Genomic DNA, 20,817 nt, shown 5'->3' on the forward strand with positions numbered 1-20,817 from the left:
AGAGATTTGGCAAGTTCATGATGAAGAAGGGATACCGTGCTAGAAGAAAGAAGTCTTCATTCAAGAACAAGGAAGAGTCAAGAAGGTGCTTCAAGTGTGGTAGCAAGGACCATCTTGTTGCTCAATGCCCATACAATAATAACAATGATGATGATGACAAGAAGAGCAAGAAGAAGGACAAGAAGGAATAGAAAGAGAAGAAGGACAAGATGACCTTTAAGAAGAAAAGATGGGTGGTTCATATGTGGTCACTTGGGATAGTGATGCTTCCTCAAGTGATGATGATGATAGTGATGATGACAAAACCACCAAGAAGAAGGCTCTTGCAAGCATTGCTATCAATGAGAAGCCTTCTCTCTTCGACACTCGATCATGCTTCATGGCTAAGGCCACTAAGGTATAAACTTGTGATGATGGATGTGATGAGGAACATGATAATAAAAGTGAAAGTGAAAGTGATAATGATGATGGACCCACTAAAGATGAACTAATTGACATGTTAGAAGATGCTAAAGAACATTTTGACATTAAGAGAAGGGAATGCAAAGACTTGCGAAAGGAACTAAAAGCCCTTAAACAAGCCTTTGATGAGCTCAATGCATCTCATGAGAGGCTAGAGGAAGCCCATGAAAAACTTGGCAAGGCTAACAAGAAGCTTGAAAAATCTCATTCCTCTCTACTTGATGAGCAAAATGAGAAGGAGCATGTTGTAACATATTATAAAGGCTTAACTTGTGACATAATTGATGAATCTTTCTATAAGTCTATCATTGTTGCTCCCACTAACCCTTCTTGTAGCACTTCTACTTCTACCTCATCTAGTAGTGATGGTTTCACTTATGATGCCTCACTAGTGGTTGAGAATGAGACCCTCAAGAAGGAGGTAAATGAGCTCACTCGCACCTTAGACAAAGCCTATGGTAGTGAGGACCGCTTGCTTATGTGTTTGGGTAGCCAAAGAGCTTCTCTCTATAAAGAGGGTTTGGGCTATACCCCCAAGAAAGGCAAGGCGACCTTTGCTCCTCATAAGACTAGTTTTGTGAAGAACAATGATCGATTTTGCACTAGTTGCAAACAAGTTGGTCATGTAGAGCAAAAGTGCACGAACAAGAAGTCTAAAGCCAATGTATCCTCAATTAAGCTTGATTCTTTCTATATGCTTACCAAGGGTACTAATAGTGTGAAGGCTAAGTTCATTGGTGCACTATGGATAGGCTCAAAGAAGAAAGTTATTTGGGTACCAAAGAGCTTAATGACTAACCTTCGAGGACCCAAGCAAGTTTGGGTACCTAAAAAGAATTGATCTTCTTTTATAGGTCAATTACAAAGCCAAAGGAAGGCATTGAATTCTTGATAGTGGGTGCACTCAATACATGACCGGTGATGCAAGAATATTCAACTCAATCAATACCAATGACAGTGATGGTTATGATAGTATCACATTTGGTGATAATGGCAAAGGCAAGGTCAAAGGACTTGGTAAGATTGTAATATCCAATGACATGAGCATTTCTAATGTATTGCTAGTAGAGAGCTTGAACTTAATTTGCTATCCGTGGCTTAATTATGTGATCTTGGATTCAAATACATATTTGGGGTATATAATGTAGAGATCATAAGTATAGATGGCTCTAACTTGATCTTCAAAGGCTTTAGATATGAGAATTTATACTTGGTTGACTTCAATGCTAGTGAAGCTCAATTGTCATCATGCTTGTTCACTAAGTCTAGTATGTGTTGGTTATAGCATAGAAGGTTTGGTCATGTTGGAATAAAACAATTGAATATATTGGTTAAGCATGACTTGGTTAGAGGCTTGAAAGATATTATGTTTGAAAAGGATAAACTTTGTAGCTCTTGTCAAGCCGGCAAACAAGTTGGAAATACCCATCCTAAGAAAAGCATAATGAGCACTACCAAAGCATTTGCGTGGAGAAGTTTTTGAGCAACGGCTCTTTTAGCTCTTGGGGCTATAAATAGAAGTGGTGACCAGCCTTGAGCTGGTTGCTGAGCACCCTCACACTTTGGTGGCTTTGTGTAGGTGTGCTTGGATGCCCTCTAACTCACTTGTGTTTGCAAGAGTGTGAATCGATTGCTACTGAGTGATTCTAGTGCGTTGCATTATGAGACTTTATCGAGTGGCACTAGGTGTTCGAGTTGCAAGCCGGTGGTGCTTGTTACTCTTGGAGGTTGCCACCTCCCTAGACGACTTGGTGGTGAGTTCTCCGTCGTGAAGCACGTAAGAAGATTGTGCGGTGCTCTGAAAAAGGATTTATGAGGGGTGTTGTGCTCGTCCCGTGGGAGCCGCGAAGAGCAACTCTAGTTGAGCGTGTCATTGAGCTACCCTCACTTGCGAGTAGGTTCTTGTGGTGCCCAATGTGTAGGCTTAGCGGGTGATGCCAATTAGCTGCAGAACCACCAAGTGGGCGGTCAACACAACGGGGACTAGCTTGGTGACAACCAAGTGAACCTCGGGATAAAAATCACCGTGTCAACCTTATTCATCATGTTGGTTTGCAATTCCCCAACACAAGCTTGTATTTACTTTCATATATATTGTGTTTGTGTAGTTGTTTTTTAATTAGTTAGCTTGTGTAGCTTGCTAGTTACTTTCTTGCTTGTGTTGCGTAGAAGTGGCTTTCTTATGTGACTAATTGACTTGAGTAGCCTTGTTAGTCATATTGCTTAGTTTGTGTAGCTAAGTAATTTGAGCTCTATAATTTGGCTTGAGTAGCCTTGTTATTAAGCATTACTAGTGAGCTTAGGCATTGTGCTTTTGCATACTAATTTGTGTAGGAGCTCTCCCGGTTGCTTGAGTACTAGTTATATAGGTTTGTATGACATTGCTATTAGAATTGATTAGATGAGCTCTAACTTGCCCGGCACCTTAGTTGTTTATTTAGGATTTTTTTAAAGGTGTTTGATAACTTAGACAGAGGGGTGTAGTCTTGGCTAGACCAATAGTTTTAATTCCGTATTTCTTTCGGTTAGCGAACACGTTTAATTTTAGAAAGGACTATTCATGCTCCTCTAATCTGCCGTCTTGACTCTACACCTGCTCTGGAGCCACAATCAGCTGCTCGCATGCTGCTATAGCGTACGTCGACGCCTGGTGGGTAACCTCAACGGGCACGACCCCCATATTCCAGCGCTCGTGCTTGCCGCGACAATGGACTTTTTTCTTGACAATATTTGATTAGATAAAAAAAAGGACAACTAGCATTGTGCAATATCTTGTATTATAGTTTCAATAATTTGAGCAAGGGAGACCAATATCTAGTATTGTAATTTAGGGAGTAAACTCAAACTTAGTTGAGGGGTGTAAAATGTACCTTTTTTTCTTTCCTGCGTATCGGATTGGTGACTACTCTATCAGTCTATCCGTTCCAAATTATAGGTCATTTTAGCTCCTAGATGTATTCATTTTGCTATTGGATTTAGATATACGTTAGGTCTAGACACGTAACAAATACAATGCATCTAGAAAAAAAAACTATCTACAATTGAAACGGATCAATTATTTGACTTAGATACCTTTTTCCATATATCAGATGTCCTATTTTTACCACCAAACTTTTGAGATTCGTGCAGGTATTGGATCTAACGGTCACGGATCTTTCTCCCTGGATCCGAGGGAGCTCACCAACCGCCAAAGTTTTTTTTCTTTTTTATAGCCATTTTTTATAGAGAATTTTTATTTTCATATAATATTAATATTTTCTAGATCTTTTGGTATATTTCAAACAAAATAAAATGTTCGAGAACAAGGTTATAAAACATATGCTTTTGTTCCAAAAACAAAAAAAAAATGCTTCAGTCTAGACTAGACCTTATCGGCCTAACTTATCAGCTATGGTATAATATTTTCTCTCATAACAAATCAGTTTCAACCGACTCATCAGCCACAGAAACCAAACAAATATCAATTTTTTTGTTATAAATGATGTAATTAGGTTAATCTGATAGGCCTAATTAGACTATCGTGTTTGCAAGCTAGAAGTAAAACATCCTACATATATTAAGTCCCTATTCAAGAGACCGAAGATTACTTACCGGACGCATCGACGAGAGGGATTTCGGTGGCCAGGTTAATACTCAACAAGTGCGTGAACAAGTTTGGAACCATAAAATTCACCGACGGTCCCAACTTGGTCGGAGGTGTCATTTCGATCTCCGGACTTTAAAAATACTATCTACGGGTCTGTCAACGATATCATCCAAGTCCATAAATTTCTAAGGGGTTTACTATGGCAACGTATCAAGTGCAAATCAACCTTTCCGTGCAAATCGTGCAAACCAACTGCGGAGAAGAGGTGGGAGGGGGGATTTGCAAAAGTATAAGTAACACACTTTTGCAAATCCCCCCTCCCACCTCTCCCCCGCTTTTGCAAATCCCTCCTCCCACCTCTCCCCCGCAGTTGGTTTGCACGGTTTGCACGGATAGGTTGGTTTGCACTAGATATGTTCCCGTTTACTATTGGTCCCTAAACTAGACTAGTGGTGTCATTTCAGTCCCTAAGCTCGGTTTCAAATTTCATCCAAGACCAAATGGAGCCTAATCTACTCTATACGCTGACGTCACACATTGATTTTTTTAAAAATAATTCATAACTTTTTCATATGAGCTCGGTTGAAGACAAACTTTATATGAAAATTGTAGCCCTCGATGGGATCTACAACTTTGTAGTTGAAATGTTTTTGAATTAAAACTGTTTAGAGTCCCAAAATATTTATGTAATTTCACAAATTTTAAAATTTAAAATTTAAAATTACCAAACAATCTTGGATGTTGACATGATCTATATGAAAGTTATAGTTATCAATATGATCTACAAATTTGTAGTTGAAAAGTTTTTTATTTAAAGTTTTTTAGTATCCCAAATATGTGTTTTAATTTTATAGATTTTGAAATAAAAAACTTAGAACACATATTTGGGACACTAAACGACTTTAAACTACAAAGTTGTAGATTGTATTAAGAACTATAACTTTCGTATAGATCATGTCAACATCCGAGATTGTTTGGTAATTTTAAATTTCAAATTTCAAAATTTGTGAACTTACAACAATATTATGGAACCATAAACAGGAACATTTCAACTACAAAGTTATAGATCCCGTCGAGGGCTACAATTTTCATATAAAGTTTGTCTTCAACCGAGCTCATATGAAAAAGTTATGAATTATTTTTTGAAAAGTCAGTGTACGACGTCAACATATAGAATGGATTAGACGCCATTGGGACTCGGATGAGAATCAAAACCAAGCTTAGGGACTAAAATGACCGCACTAGCCAAGTTTAGGGACCGATGATGAACACCTTGGAAGTTCATGGACTTGGATGATACCGTTGGCCAAGTTTAGGGACCTGCAGATAGCACTTTGAAAGTTCGGGAACCGGAATGACACCTCTGGCCAGTTTAATGACCGGCGGTGAATTTGTCCATGACATTGTCGCTACACGCTGAGTAGTCCAGCAAAAAAGCCACGCTTAACCGTCTCCAGAATAAAGGTACAGATAAGGACGCCATTTACATGTCACACCAGTTCTAGGACATCAAATATTGACAAAGCATTCTGGTTCTTCGAGTTCATCGTTGCTTTCTTGCGCATCACCATTGCGATCAGAACTCAGTCTCGAACACGGTCCTTTTTCCTGCAAGAAAGGGTGGATGCATCAATGATCACCAAGTTAGACATCACCAACCCCACACGAATACAAAAATCATAACTTTCTGGATGCATAACTTGAACACCGTGGAGAAAGAAAGAGAGAAATTGCCAGCGCCGCGCCGTTGCGAACCATTCCCTAGGTGACTGAGCGCAAACGAGTTGATTACCTCACTCTGAATATTTCATAATCATTTTAGGTTCATCATTCAGCCATGGTTTGGTGATTTACCTGTACTGGGTGTGCCCCAGTTATCAGCGTCAACATGGCTGCCTGAGCTGCCTCCAACACTGCCACCACCTTTCTCCTTGTAATGCCATGGAAAACTCAGCAGCTCAAGCCATTTAGTGACACACAGTTTGCGACCATCTCCCAGGTCCAGCCCATCCCGCTCAAGTGCTGCGACTAAGTCAGTGTGGCTATTGAAACGCACAAAGGCTTTCCTGCAAGGTAGACGACCAAATAAAACAATCAGTACCATGAAAAGTACATGCAGAGGACAACCAATCAATGAACAGGTTGGTCAACTTTGTTACCCTGTGCTTGTGCCATCTGGATTCTCTGGGGTGATAATTCGTCCACTATGTAGTCGATTCCGGCGGAAATGAGATCTAAGCATGCTTCTGATCTGCAGTGGGTGGAGAATCAGTGAGCCAGGTGGAATGACAACACAAAGGAGGCTGATCAGGGAAGCCCTTGTGCACAGAGATGCAAGATTAATTACATGTGTGATACTGAGAGATGTATCGAAGCCCACGACACAGACGGTTCGAGGTACTCTACCAGGGAGTAACTCCATCACAGGAAGAGCGTCTCTGGGAAATAAAATTAATCAAGGAAAATTGAGCCGATGAGAGAGCATTCAGCATGGAATTTACCTGTTAAGATCATAACTGTTCTTATCAAACCATGCAAATTTGAGTGGACGCCCCATCAGACAACATCTGGTAAGCTGGTAAAGTGCCTACAAGCATATTAAAATAAATTACAACACCTCTAGAGAAAAGAAATGACACAATAATTAATGTAACAACCACAAACATAGAAAATAATTCATCAGACCAAAGTGGCATGATATTGATCGATAAACTTCAGAAATATTGGTGTAACAAACATAAACAAGGGAAATGAATTGGAAACATTTATTTACCATCTGAGCAGCAACTGATGTAGTAAAATGCACAACTGCACAGCGTTTCGTACTACTGAAAGAAATGTCAAGAACCCCACTAATCTCCTTAAAAAGATCCCTCCTGTACATGTAACAGAGTAATAAAAGGTTAATAACGGAGATTTAAGTCCAAACTTCTGGAAGCAAATTAAGCTGTAAGATCTTTGTGCTTGCATATAAGCTTACACTTGATCATAGCCAACATGTAGGGCCAAATCCCAACAAACAATTGTGGCCATTTTTTATATTTTATCATGATGAACATCCCGTGGAGGCCCTTTGGGCTTCACATCCGGTGGAGGACCTTTGGGCTTCACTTCCGGCAGAGGGAGTCTGGGCTTCACACAATATCAAGAGATCACAATAATTACTGGATCTTAAGTTACAAGAAACATGGTAGGTTACTTTGTACACTTTGTTGTCTGACATAATCTCTACCCTATGTTATTGGCTACAAACAGGGTCAAATCATCAAAAAAAAGAGAGTTAATACACATATGATAGTTGATATTTAAAAGAATAGCCATCTAATCTTCAAGTAGTTAATCTGCAAGTACAACATAGTTCCACAGATCGAAAACATAAGAGCAGCTGCTGTTTCAGTACAAGGAAGTTATACAAAAGTGAAAATAAATGCTAATTGAATGCAGGGCTAAAATGCATATGGTTCGACCAAGGAAAAACACCCAGTGCTCCAAGGTGTGCACAGTGCCAAACACACTTAGTTCCTAGAGAAGGCATCAATTTTAGTGAATGAAGACTGGTTCGCTAAAGAAGTTTGTTTATCTGAAGCACCTACTCCAATGCAGTCTTTGAGCACTACAGATAAGCGAGGGCTTGAATTGTTTTTGTGGACAATGCAAGAGCCACAAGATTGCTATGATGCAATACTTGTCAAGGCGCTAGATTCTATTAGTGTAATAGAGTAGTACATAATAGTCTTACATCATCTCAAATATATTGCAAGGTCATTCTCAACGGCTGATAACGGGCTTCATCATTGTATATTAAGAGAATATTGTTGGCAAGCCAGTGCACATCTTATGATGGGATCAATAAGCCCTCAGAAATACACATTTTTTACAAGCCTTGAAGCTGTTCCTTGCATCTTCAAGTCATCTCCAACACGTCAACATCAACAATATATGATGTAGCCTTTTCACAATATTTAACATTTTCACACAAAATTTTGAGTAGTCATTAAATAGATAATTAAAAAATGTCATACTTGAAACCAATAAACTAGAATGAATCACAATATATCGATTATGATATTTCTTAGTTACCAAGTTTCAAATTGCTGAGTTCTCTTTCAGTGATCCTTGACATTTTGAACAACATATTAGTTATATATATTTCCATAGAGTTCTACACCCATCTGCCTTTTATACTGCAAATGAAACTAAATATTGTTTGGCCTAGAGATTTACACCAGCAAGAAATCAAACCAGAATTGCAGCATGGCTAGAATCTGGGTAAAGAGAAAATTGAGCCAAGAGATGTTATCCAGTTTTAGTATCACCGAACAACAGCCAGTTATAAATGGTGTTAGCAATGCTTGGTTTGGTTCGCAACTTCGCATGTATATACTATACTAAACTGAACGAGTGGTCTAGCTGTTACAGTACAGACTATTCTGCACAATCAATACTCTACCAGAAGAAGAAACACTAATTTGATTTGTTGTACCAATACCCAAAAATTACTCGCCAAATCACCTAGTTGCAGTCTATTCGGCAGAATCAAAGCGCGCGACAGGCAGGCACTTTTTACACATCGGAAACAGAGAATAACATTGTATACTGACGGAAAGAAAACTCAGGCATTTGAAGCACAAGTTTCAACATATCAAATTGGACAAGACAATTGGATCAAATTTATTTAGTTTCAACATGTCAAATTGGACAAGAGGAATGCCTCAAATTTCCTTTCTACTTGTAGGCAAAACAAGTAAATTTCCGAATCACCTTTGGCTTCGGTCGGTCCCAAATCGCCCTCCTCGGAGGGCCAGGCCTCGGTTGCCTCAAGTGGTCTGGGAGACGATCCTTCGGAATCCTGTGGATTCTCTTCTTCATCCTCGCCATCTTGCCGGCGGCTACTGATGAGCCCCCGAGCGAAACCCTAGATTATGGCTCTGGATGATTTGGGGAAGACGAGATGGAGTCTGCGGGATTTCGTCCCACCTTTCGACTGGGACGGGACACGGGACCTTCTTTGAATACAAATATCCCGGCGCTGATGAGCAACTCAGGCAGGCAGGCGTCCCCTAGATGTTCAATCGTGAGGCGATTGGCGGTGAGGCGGGCGGCGACGCAGGAGCAGGGATATCTCTGCGACGCAGGGAGCAGCTTCTGCGGAAAAATACTAAACTGCCCCTTAATTACAATTAATTAATTTTCGTAATTAATACCTGCGGCAAATTGGTTCCTCCTAACACACTGTATTTGATATCATAAATAATGATATTTTTTATTTATAATTAGTCAAAATTAAAATACTAAAGCATGGCACTATTACTATAATTGTATTTTTTTTTTGACAGATGGAGTACCAAATAGTAATGCAAAGTCATGTGTCATGTTCGCTTGGTTGAAAAGCTATGGCTGAAGATACTGTTGTCTGATTTGTTGTGAGAGAAAAATATTATTTATTGATTGGGCTTATAAGTCAAGCGAACGAGGCGATGGCTCTAACACAGTGGGCATATATCACTGTCAGTCTGCCTGCCTGCCTGCCACAACCACAAGTCGTCGTCGTTTTGCCGCAACCAAAGCATAAACGTAGTAAAGGTTGTTTCGTTTTGCTCCATCTGTGTATCGCTCAACGAATCCGTCCAAGACCTGATCGGCATTTCGTTTCGATGGCGCATCATGCGTGCTGCAGGCAACCGTACGTGGTGATCCGATCCGCCGCGAACGATCATCCGTATGCTCGCTGGGGCTGATGGACATGGTGCGCGTGTACCGGCCGCGAGCTGGCCCGGGAGTTGAATTCGCCGTGTGCCGCGTCGTCGTGTCCAACCCAAGCAGCCCAACCGGCCGGCCGCCCACCCAAACGCTCAGCTCGTCCCGGGCCGGCTGCCTCGTACTTCCTCCGTCCAAAATTACAAGGCTGTTGACTTTTTTTTTTACACCAAGTTTAACCACTCTTATTCAAAAATTTATACAAAATATCACTTCTTTTATCGTGGCTTGCTTTATTAAGAAAAGTTCTTCGAGAATGACTTAAATTTGACTATGTTTACACAATTTTTTTTTGAATAAGTCGAGTGATCAAACTTAGGGTCAAAAAAGTCAAGCATGTTCGCTTAACTTATCAGCCGGCTTATCAGCTAAAATCTACAGTATTTTTCTCTCACAAAATACCAGCTTTAGCCGGCTTATCAGTCGACTTTAATACCAGCCGAACAGGCCTTCAATCGTCTTATAATTTGGGATGGAGATTATTTCATCGCTGCAGCGCACCGTCTTCTACTTCGACTCCCTCACCATGCCCGTAACCGCAACCGTGCGCAACCATGGTGAGCCACAGCTCCCGCTCGCCCCGCAGCCATGGCATGCAGCATCACGCTGGTGGTGGTGGCAGCGGTCCAGTTGACCACCGCCGAGCTGAAAGAAGGGAAAGTTAATTTTGTCATTAGGGACATATGCCCCATAAAAGGAAGCCACATGTGGAGCCAGCCGACTAATTAAAGGTGGCTACAAGACATTATATCATCATGCTCGGGCAACTAGGAGCTGAGGAGGCCAAGACATAATGAGTGTCGATGCCGATGCTCACAGAGCGTGGCACCATTCCTTCCTGCCATCGATGATGACGGACAAGTCGAGGCTGCTGCGGTCGTACCGGACCATCTTCTCCGGTTTCGCGGCACAGCTAACGGAGGAGCTGAAGGAGGTCTCCACCAAGCCAGTCTTCGTCCGCTCATTGCGAATGTCGGCGTTCCTGGGCCTGTCGAACTGCATGGGGGAGTCGCCCGACGATTGGCCCAGCGGCGGTGGTTGGGGGTGATCGTCGGTGTGTCGTCGATGACATTGTCCACCTGGCAATCTACAAGGCGTGCGGCAGAGACATGAGAGACTACCCCTCGATAGGCTTGCTGCAGGCCTTCGGCAAGGCGGTGGCGGACGGGGTGGACGTGATATCTGTAACAGAACCGACCAATTATACGAAATTAAGTAAGAAAATCACCTGTCAGAGCAGACGATTTAGCAAACTTAAGCCCGTATAACCCGGTAGTCCGTGAAATCATGAAGGATTTCAAACCAACTCACATACCAGCCAAGATCGTAATAAGTTTAGCGGTCACCATCACATATTACATAAAAGTTCGCATCACAGATACATCAGAGTTTAAACATAGTTATTATAAAACGAGTTCAAATTGAAGTAGCGGAAGCCATTTGTTCAAAGCCACACACACTCACACGGAGTTCAAATACAGTGCCAGCTAATGATCATCTCCAACAAAAGCATCAGACGAGACGTAAGGAATGACCATGTCCATGGTCCTAAGCATCACCCATTGCAGGATAAAGGCAGTTGATACAGTAGCCGTAATACATCTGCCCATCTGCAACAAGTGGGAATAAAACCCTGAGTACGAAAATGTACTCAGCTAGACTTACCCGACATAACCGAAAATAAAGTGACACCAAGGATTATGAAGGGCTTTATAGTAGGGTAGCTGACTCATTTGCAAAAAGAGGCATTTTTAGTATTTCAAGAACCTTTCCAAAAGCATTATTGTCAAGTTAATTATTATTAACCTGTCGACTACATTTGCACCTATACTAGAGCAAGTATGTGATTAAGCAAATAATGATAACCAATGATCATTAACAACTTTCATAATGTCATATTCGTTATAACTGTCCAAGTGTTCCATCAACATTACTACGATGAAGTCACTCAAGTCAAGTGCTCACTATCCAGGAGCGATGGCGATTCGAATCGATTCCTAACCAGCTGGTGATTTATTCCTTACACAAACCTCACTTACCCGCTAAAGTAAGGTATCTGTCACCGAGTCAATTATCCAGGAAAAATCTCGAGTTTGCCAGGAACCACATGTACCCGGGGGCCGACCGACTGCCTTTCGGTCTTATCATCGCGCCCCCGTGTCCTACCACACCTACTCCGGTACAGTGCGCTGCGGGCAATCTACTCGGCCCGAATAATCTCCCAGCTTCGCGGTCGAAAGGTACTTTATTCGGCCAGCTAAATGTAAGGCATGCGTTCAACATGACCTGAGGCGCAACAACGGTCGGTCCTTAATCGACACAAACGGAAAGCACTACAGTCCAAAAACCTGCAAATCTCCGTCTGGTCTCAACTTCAAATTAACACTTAGCCATACTATGACTACATAGTTATCCAAGCAGATCTAGGTAACCACCTATAGCTCGCAGGTGACAGGAAATCATCCGACTTCTACCGATCCAAGCCAGCTAAGCATTGACTCGACGGCGGATACCAGGGTAACAAGGATATGGTATAACAAAGGTAGACAAGGTATAATGCAGCAACGGTTGCAAACAACTCCTGAACGTAATGCATCAATTAAAGTAAAGCATTAATTAATAATCGCAAACTAGGGAGAAAAATGCTCCGGGGCTTGCCTCTCTCGAAGGAGCTCGGGCGGTGATCGGGGCACTCTGGAAGTTCCTCAACGTCCTCCTCGTCTGCTTCGGTCACTTCCTACGGCTACACCTCGAGCTGCTCCTCTGGCTCCTCGGGTATGACGACCGGGCTCTTGGTTTGCGATCCTATATAATGCAGGTGCGTAAGTGCTTATGCAAAAGGTGCATCGGATGAAATGAACACAATGAATATGCTTGCATGCAAGGTAGTCAACATCATCCAAGAACATGTACTACAAGCACATGTTATCTACTGCATTCTCTTCTACTACTAATATGCTACGTCAACACATCTCATTAAATGCTTCAAAGATACACCAAACCTTCACTAATTTCTTAATCATACATAAAGCAACATTTGATTAAACCCTAATTAATAATAGGTTTGAATAGCAACATCTATTTTTATAGCATAGAAAAATCTTAGAAAATTACCATAGCACAGTACTATCCTAAGTAGTCTACCATCAAATTTTTATGGCAATTGGATAAGTAGAATGGCCTACACAAAAATGATAAGCTTAGACCTAATTATGAGCATGAAAATACTTTGTATTATGAAAAGTGTCAAACAACAGCTTTAGCATTTTTCCTAGGTTCTAAATAGTAAATAATTACTGTACAAAAAGTATCACATGCATGTTTTATAAAAATTTTGCTCTCTAGCAAAAATAACAAAAATCAGCCATTAAAGGCACTTGAACTACACCTCATAATTTTTCTACAGGACATGCATGGCATATATTTTTCCAAGAAAGTACATTACACAAGAAGAGTAACAAACTTGGAATCATATTTTTCTGATACATATAGGATTTACTAAACATTTTACAAGATATCAGCAATATCAAGAATTAAATAAAGCTCTACATTAAAGTATCTCAAAAATGATATGCAATATTTTTATCATGCAGATCTGATGACAAGGAACACAACAAAAATTGTTTCAACAAATTTGGAGCCATTTTGAGCAAGTTATAAATTCCCAAAGCATTTAAATAGAAATCTAAAAAATCATTTCTTAAATCATTTCTGAAAATCCATGTTCAAAACTGCTAGGTCCACCCGACTTTCTACCCAGGCGTGCACCCATACGGCTGACAGTGGCCCCCGCGGGTCAGCCGGGCCCCACCTGCCAGCCCATGAGGCAGAGGAGGCTGCGCTGACCGGTGTGAGCTCGCCGCCGGCGAGGTGGCCGGCGATGAGGTCACCACCAACGTGACCACCTTGCCAAGGCGGACACGGCAGTGCAAGCGGCAGGGCCGGAAGAGCTCGAGAGCGAGCTGGCCGGCGGCCATGGCGGCGCGGTGATGCGGCTCACTGACGGCCAGCCATCTTCGGCCGAGAATGGGCGTGAGATGCGGCATGGGAGCTTCACCGAGCTCGTGCGGTGCTCGTGCGCGTGAAGGGAGAGCGAGAAGGAGGACGGAGGGGTGAGGTCCACGGAGCGGAGCACTCCGACGAGCTCGGCCACAACTCCGACGAGAGATTCCCGGGGAAGGGGAGTTTCTTATGGCTTACCGAGGCGAGCACGAGGTGCGCAAGGAGGAGGCGATGCTCAGGGCAAGATGGAGGTGGCTCAGGCGAACTAGAGCAGCCGAAACGGCCAACTCCGGCGAGCTGCTGGTGCGGGTGGTGGCGGAGGCGAGCGTTGCGGCTGCTGCTGGCGCTGGCGGAGGCAAGAGAGCGAAGTGGAGGAGTGAGGAGGAGCGCAGCGCGGTCGGGCAGGTGAAGGCGCGACAGGAGGGGTGCGGGGCAGGCCGGGGCTGCTGCGCGGCGTGCTCGCCGACGCATGGCGGCCACGCGGCATGCGCGCTCTGTCGTGGCCGGGTGAGTGCGCGGCGACGGGCGCGACGCGCGGGAGCAGGAGCGCGGCACAGAGCAGGCCGGGCCGGTCTGTGAGGCTGGGCCGGAAGTGAGGCGCGAGGCCCACTTAGGTGAAATGATCTTTTTCAAATTATTTTCAATTCCTTTTTCATTCAAACGAATTTTTGAACTATTTCAAAGCTGTTTCAAAAGTTGGTGTAAAAATGAAAGTTGTTCCATTTTTCAAGATCTACAACTTTGCTTTTATGACCAAAGTCAAATTCCAAATAGATTTTGAATTACCAAATTAAGCTCAATATTAATTCAAAACCCTAATTTTGAATAATTATTTTTAAAAGCAAAATTTGGCAAAAATCCAAATATAAACTTTGCTCCAAATTATATCCTAAATATTTATAAGCTATCCTAGTGATCAAAAACAAGAAATCATGGCATCCAAACATGAGCATGGCATTTCACATTGTTTTAAACATAATGAATTTCAATCAACTTAAGCACCACATGAAATGATACTTCATTTCTTTCGAAATGAAATGCATGAATGATGCTTATGCATGAGGTGATGATGATTATGCTCATGGGATGAAATGGTAATGCATGCTTAACACCGAGGTGTTACAATATCGGTGTCCTTCAGCTTCTCCAGCAAACCCACGTTCGATAACGACCCAATCGCCATCAGCACCTTCAACACCATGCAGCAAGGCGTCCACATTGTCGCGCTGACAACGATGGCTCGGCCGCACAAAGTTATTTTTGCCCTTAAGGGCATGTGCCCCAATGTGCATCAACCGTTGGATGCACATTCTCTCTCCTACTGCACACTCATCTCAATCTATATCCAATGGTGATGCACATGGGACCACATGCCTTTAAGTGCAAATTCGCAACCTACATCCTCAACGTCGCGCCATGGATCCTCATGGTGAGAGCCAGCACGATAGACCAGTACTTCCCCGCCACCGTGTACCTTGAAGGGCCAATGGATAATGCTCACGGTTTCACCATCGGAGAGTCCCTTGCCGATAGGATGAAGTTTTATGCACCGGCTGCTAAAACCGTGGAAGCAACTGATGTACCGTACCAAGGAGTATCGCTGCTCGTAGATGAGGGACTTGATTCCTGACAAGGTAATCATCTGCGACAAAATCCTCGCAGTAGTGATCGTGGTCTTACGTGCAGGATGACCTTTTTACTGTTGAGCTTCAACACGTCGGCCATTCTGGTCATCGAACCCAATGATGTTGGATATACCATGATCTTGGACAGCTTTGGCCCAGAGAGTCATATTGTTCAAGTGCCCTACAAGCAGGATGGGATCTCGAAGAAGTTCGCATCAAGGGCGCTACGCTATGCCAACACCAACTTGGGCGCTGACACACACATGGGGCATATGCCCTCAAGAGCAAAAAATAACTTTGGCCCGAGGAAGTTGAGCCCCGGTATCCTCAAGTCGGATGTGTTAGCTCCCAAACTCAACATTCTCGCCGGCGTGCCCGAGGCTAAGGGCAACTTCGGGCGGGCAACTTTGCTTTCAAGTCGGGCACTTCCATGGCCACACAAGGATCCATCCGACGTGGAGTACTACGACCATTATGAGGTATTCCGCTGACAAAGCATACTACAACAAATCTTTTAATCCATGATAGATTCACCGACTACTTGTGAACCGCTGACCAAGCATACCACAACAAATCCTTTAATCCATGATGATTCACCAACTACTTGTGAAACATTTTTATCTTCATCATACCTGTATCCTGTAGTTGTATCACCTACCTGAAGGAAGAAATTGGTTTGTGTACAGGCTAAACTTTCCATGCGTATATGCTTCAAGCCCTTTACGGGATCAGCAACCACTGCCACAAGTTAATCTCATAATTTCATTTTCAAGAATGGGCGCATCAATTCTGGTTATGGAATGATAATTTCATTTGATTTCATCACAATTTTCGATTTGGGGTTTCATCGTTACCAAGTTTCTGTAGCGTTGAACAATTTTCCGGGGCCAAAAGGAAAAAAGAAAAATACAGGCAGACTGAGGACACTGACGCGGGCGTCCATCGGCCGAGCCAAACCCTCAAAAACCGCCTGCCCCGCTCATTTCGTCGAACACCTGTCGCGCGTCTCATCCTCGCCGACGCACTCCGTCGGATGCGCCGCTTCTGCCACATCCCTCGCGGCCGGCGAGTGGCCACAGCGCCCCACGACCACCAGCCACTGCCACCACCGGAGTGGATCGAGCTGTACCCGGACCTCGCGGACCCGAGCCCGTACGCCCCCGCCGCGGCGGCCTCGCCGCTCTGTTTCTGTGGGACGCCGGAGGAGACTCGTTCGCTTCGCTCCACGAGATGGCGCGTGCTCCGCGGCCGTCTCCGGTGCCCACCCTGCTCCGTCTCCTCTCCTCCAACCCCTCCCTCTCCGCCGCCGCCCACGCCGCTCTGCTCAAGTCCTCCTCCCTCTCCAGCGCTGTCCCGGTCGCGGCCACCGCCCTCCTCACGGCCTACGCGAACGCGGGGCTCCCGGGCTCCGCGTCCCGCCTGTTCGACGAAATGCCCGCGCGGGACGCCGTCGCGTGGAACGCGCTCCTCGCCTGCCTCGTCCGCCACGCGCGCGCCGGGGCGGCGGCCGCCGCGGCCTTCCGCGGGATGGCCGCCTCCGGGCTCCCGCCCACGCCCGCCACGCTCTGCACCATGCTCAAGGCGTGCGCCGCGTCGCGCGCCGCCCGCCCCGGCCGTCAGCTCCACGCGCGGGGCGTCGTCTCGTGCCACGCCGACGCCGACGTCATCGTGGCCACCGCGCTCGTCGATCTCTACATGAGCTGTGGCCTCGTCGAGGACGCCGTGAGGGTGTTTGTGCTCACGAGGTGCCCCAAGGATGCTGCCCTGCACAATGCTGTTCTTTCAGGTTGCGTGGAGAACGGATGGTTCAGCCACGCCTTCTCGATGCTGAGGCAGCGGACGGAGCTCAATGGGATCTTGCTGACCTCTGCTCTCACGGCCTGCGCAGCGACAGCAAACTTGGCTTACGGTATGCAGGTGCATTGCAAGGCTCTCCGTGGTGAGTTTGATTCTGACACCATTTTATGCAATGCGCTCATTGACATGTATGCAAAATGTGGGAGGGCAAGTATTTGACCGTATGGCTACCAGAAATGTGGTCTCCTGGTCAAGTATGATTGACACTTATAGTCGCCATGGACATGGTGTTGATGCTTTGGATTTGTTTAAGCTAATGGAAAAAGCTGCACCAATGGTCTTGCCAAATGCTATCACATTTCTGGCGGTTCTGTCAGCCTGCGGACACTCTGGTCTGGTGGATGAAGCTCAGTCCATGCTACATTTGATGAAGAGCAAGTACGGGATTGATCCACAGCCAGAGCACTACGCATGTTTAATAGACATGCTCGGACGTACAGGCCGTATTGACGAGGCCTGGGATCTATATTGTAGTCTAACTGCAAGTCGAAATAAGTCTTCCAGTGCCATCTTCGTCGCTATGTTGAACACCTGCAGAGCAAACATGGATGCTGTAAGAGGAAAGACGGTGGCTGTGCGCATGCTGGAGGTTGATCCACGAAACCCTGGGAATCATGTGTTGATTTCGAATTTTCTGTTGACAAATAAGGCATTTTCATATTTATTTTAATCCATAAAAATAACGCAATAAAAAAGATAGTGAAGTCATGAATGAAAAGACAGAAACAGTTCATGACAAATGTTAACATGATGATAAGACAAATTATAGAGCCGAAACATATGTGAAACATTGTTTTACATAGCTGAAGCATCATAGACATGATCGTTTTATATAACTGAAGCATCACAGACATGATCACAAATATAAAAGATGTGTTCTCAAATATTAAGATCATGATGATCACAAAATTAAAAGGAACCAGAAAACTAGTACTAGCATAATCATCCAAATCAACCAAACAGAGCATGTTGAAAGTTAAAGCAATATTGCCTAGGAACATCATGATACTGATAATGAAACTCAGAAGAGGGTGAAGGAGATTATACCCTGCGGCAGAGCCGCTCGCACCAGGAAAAGCCATGGTGGTGCTTTGCTGTTGTAGTCGTCCCGCTCGATGCAGTGCAGAAAAGGATGCCGTGAAGAGGCACCGCTACAGGTTCACCAGCGAGTAGTCGTGCCACCACCGACACTCCCCAAAAACGTAATCGCCCGTCTTCACCCGAGCAGGTGAAGCCCACGACGGAGATGCGTTCCGGAGGCCTACTCTTCCATCTCTGGTGCTCGCCGGAGGTGGAACGGGAAGAACTTGCGCTGCTGGAAAGTGGTGTATTTCGCCAAGAGATTTTAACCGAGAAGGGAGGATTTGATTTATAGGCAGAGGCCAGAAGACGAGAAGCCGACGGCACCGAGGGGTCACACCTCCCTTCTGCGGTGGGAGAGATGGAGACGGAGAGCCAGGAGTCACGGGAGTTACCAGAAACTCCTCCAATCAATTCCAATCAATTCGTCAGTTTCAAAAATAAAGGCCTCGCCCGCCCGTCCGCTCGCTCGCCGCCGCCCGCCCGCCCGCCCGCCTGCCTCGCCTCGCCACGCCACGCCCACGCCCACGCCCACGCCCACGCCCACGCGCACGGGCACGGGCTCGGGCCGGGCCGGGCGGCGGCGGCGGCGGCGGCGCGCGCGCGCGCGTGTGGCATCCAGGTGATCCACTTTTACTTCTCAAATAGATCGACCAATGACCAAGTATTTAAGTAGAGTCGCCTCTCGATTAAATTCCCATATGGTATAAAACCATTAATGCACATGTACGGACCATAGAGTTTAATAGAGTTATTAAATAAATGGGCCAAGCCCATAATATCTAACAATCCCCACCAAACTCTAGGGTACGCAGTTTGGAGTTCTCAGAACCACATTCCTTTTATATACCAGTGTTTCGATGGAGACTGTTAAGTTGAACATCCATCTAGAAGGCTAGCTACACTCATCCACAACTGAACAATGGACAGAACCTTGAATTGACAGTTTTGTGCGAGATGAGTTTCACATAGCCTCTTAACTGATACTAGGCTGCCAAGTGCCTTCCCTCTGTTTGAAGCATATAAGTCACACTTCGAGGCCTTTTCATGAGCATCTAGAGATTACCCACATCTCATAGATTGTGACTAGCAATCGAGCTCATGTAGGTGTGTTCCTTATAGGATGTTCTGTAGGACAACATCCCCGCTATACCAAGCCGCTCGGATCACATTAAGAACTTAATCATCCTGCCTAACAGTATTGGAGAGACGGTGCATCTCCAACAAACTGAGCTATAATCTAAGGGGTCTCTCCCTCAGTCAATCAACAGCTTGTTTCGCCATCCTAATTCACGGGATCTCCGATCACATAGGATAGGTTACCACTGTTGATGGCTCTATGTGGGTCTCAAACCCAGTTCCCTCGACGCACCTTCTATCACATTGCGTGACAGACCCTTAGTAAATTGATCTGCCAGATTATTTGATGTATGGACATAGTCCAATGCAATTACTCCGGAGTTTCTCAGTTTTCTGACAGTCTTCAAACGTCTCTTCACATGCTTTGTGGACTTCATGTTATCCTTAGAACTGTTTACCTTAGTGATCACAGTTTGATTATCACAGTTCATGGAAATTGCTGGGATTGGTTTCTCAACAATCGGCAAATCCATCAGGAGATCACGGAGCCACTCTACCTCAGCACTAGCGGTATCCAATGCGGTCAGTTCTGCTTCCATTGTAGACTTCGTTAAGATAGTCTGCTTGCAAGACTTCCAAGAAACAGCACCACCTCCAAGTAGAAACACATATCCACTCGTGGCATACAGCTGATCCGCATCAAAAATCCAATTAGCATCACAATAACCCTCTAGTACCCTCGGATACCCGGAAAAGTGAATGCTGTAACTCATTGTCCCTTTCAAATAGCGCAGCACTCTCTCAAGAGCATTCCAGTGAGTATCTCCCGGATTTGACACAAACCGGCTCAGTTTGCTTACAGCGAACGAGATATCAGGCCTGGTTGCGCTAGCTAGGTACATAAGAGAACCAATTATCTGTGAATATCTCAATTGGTCTCTTGCAATTCTGTGATTCTTCCTCAAATGAATACTTGGATCGTACGGAGTAGGAGCAGGCGTACACTCATTGTACCCAAATCGGTTCAAGACCTTTTCCACATAGTGAGACTGCATAAGAGTTACCCCACCATTTCCTTCCTCCCTTGAAAGCTTAATGTTGAGAATAACATCAGCCTCTCCCAAGTCTTTCATCTCAAAGTTACTCGACAAAAAATCTTTTACTTCTTTAATCACATTTAGATTGTTGCCAAATATTAATATATCATCCACATATAGGCATAGTATCACACCATCACCACCACCAAACCGATAATATACACATTTATCAGCTTCATTCACAGCAAAGCCGGCTGATGTTAAAGTTTTATCAAACTTCTCATGCCACTGCTTGGGGGCTTGCTTTAGGCCGTACAGGGACTTCAATAAC

At 44.6% G+C, this 20,817-nt stretch overlaps 2 protein-coding genes across 5 annotated transcripts; one reads left to right on the forward strand and one right to left on the reverse strand.

Moving 5' to 3' along the window:
• Nucleotides 1–5,342: 5,342 nt before the first annotated feature.
• Nucleotides 5,343–9,183, reverse strand: LOC136471996 (nucleolin 1-like). Of its 4 annotated transcripts, XR_010762192.1 has the most exons (9): nt 8,810–9,183; nt 7,029–7,175; nt 6,822–6,924; nt 6,550–6,635; nt 6,396–6,486; nt 6,208–6,299; nt 5,903–6,114; nt 5,749–5,817; nt 5,343–5,656 (listed from the first exon to the last, which is right to left on the reverse strand). XR_010762192.1 is itself a non-coding variant. In XM_066469739.1 (8 exons), exons 2-8 carry the CDS (start codon nt 7,079–7,081, stop codon nt 5,625–5,627), a joined length of 669 nt encoding a protein of 222 aa, XP_066325836.1. In that variant the 5' UTR covers nt 7,082–7,175; nt 8,810–9,183; the 3' UTR covers nt 5,343–5,624. The 4 variants fall into 4 exon arrangements, 3 of the variants coding, with proteins under 3 accessions (XP_066325836.1, XP_066325837.1, XP_066325838.1); XM_066469739.1 differs by lacking the exon at nt 5,749–5,817; XM_066469740.1 differs by lacking the exon at nt 5,749–5,817 and having other exon boundaries at nt 7,029–7,180.
• Nucleotides 9,184–16,279: 7,096 nt separating this feature from the next.
• On the forward strand, nt 16,280–17,634 carry LOC136471997 (pentatricopeptide repeat-containing protein At5g66500, mitochondrial-like). The gene is made up of 2 exons (XM_066469742.1): nt 16,280–17,371; nt 17,464–17,634. The coding sequence occupies exons 1-2, from the start codon at nt 16,663–16,665 to the stop codon at nt 17,487–17,489; spliced, it is 735 nt and encodes a 244-aa protein (XP_066325839.1). The 5' UTR covers nt 16,280–16,662; the 3' UTR covers nt 17,490–17,634.
• Nucleotides 17,635–20,817: the final 3,183 nt, after the last annotated feature.

Source organism: Miscanthus floridulus, chromosome 8 (genome assembly GCF_019320115.1).
Source record: "Miscanthus floridulus cultivar M001 chromosome 8, ASM1932011v1, whole genome shotgun sequence".
Taxonomy (NCBI): Eukaryota; Viridiplantae; Streptophyta; class Magnoliopsida; order Poales; family Poaceae; genus Miscanthus; species Miscanthus floridulus.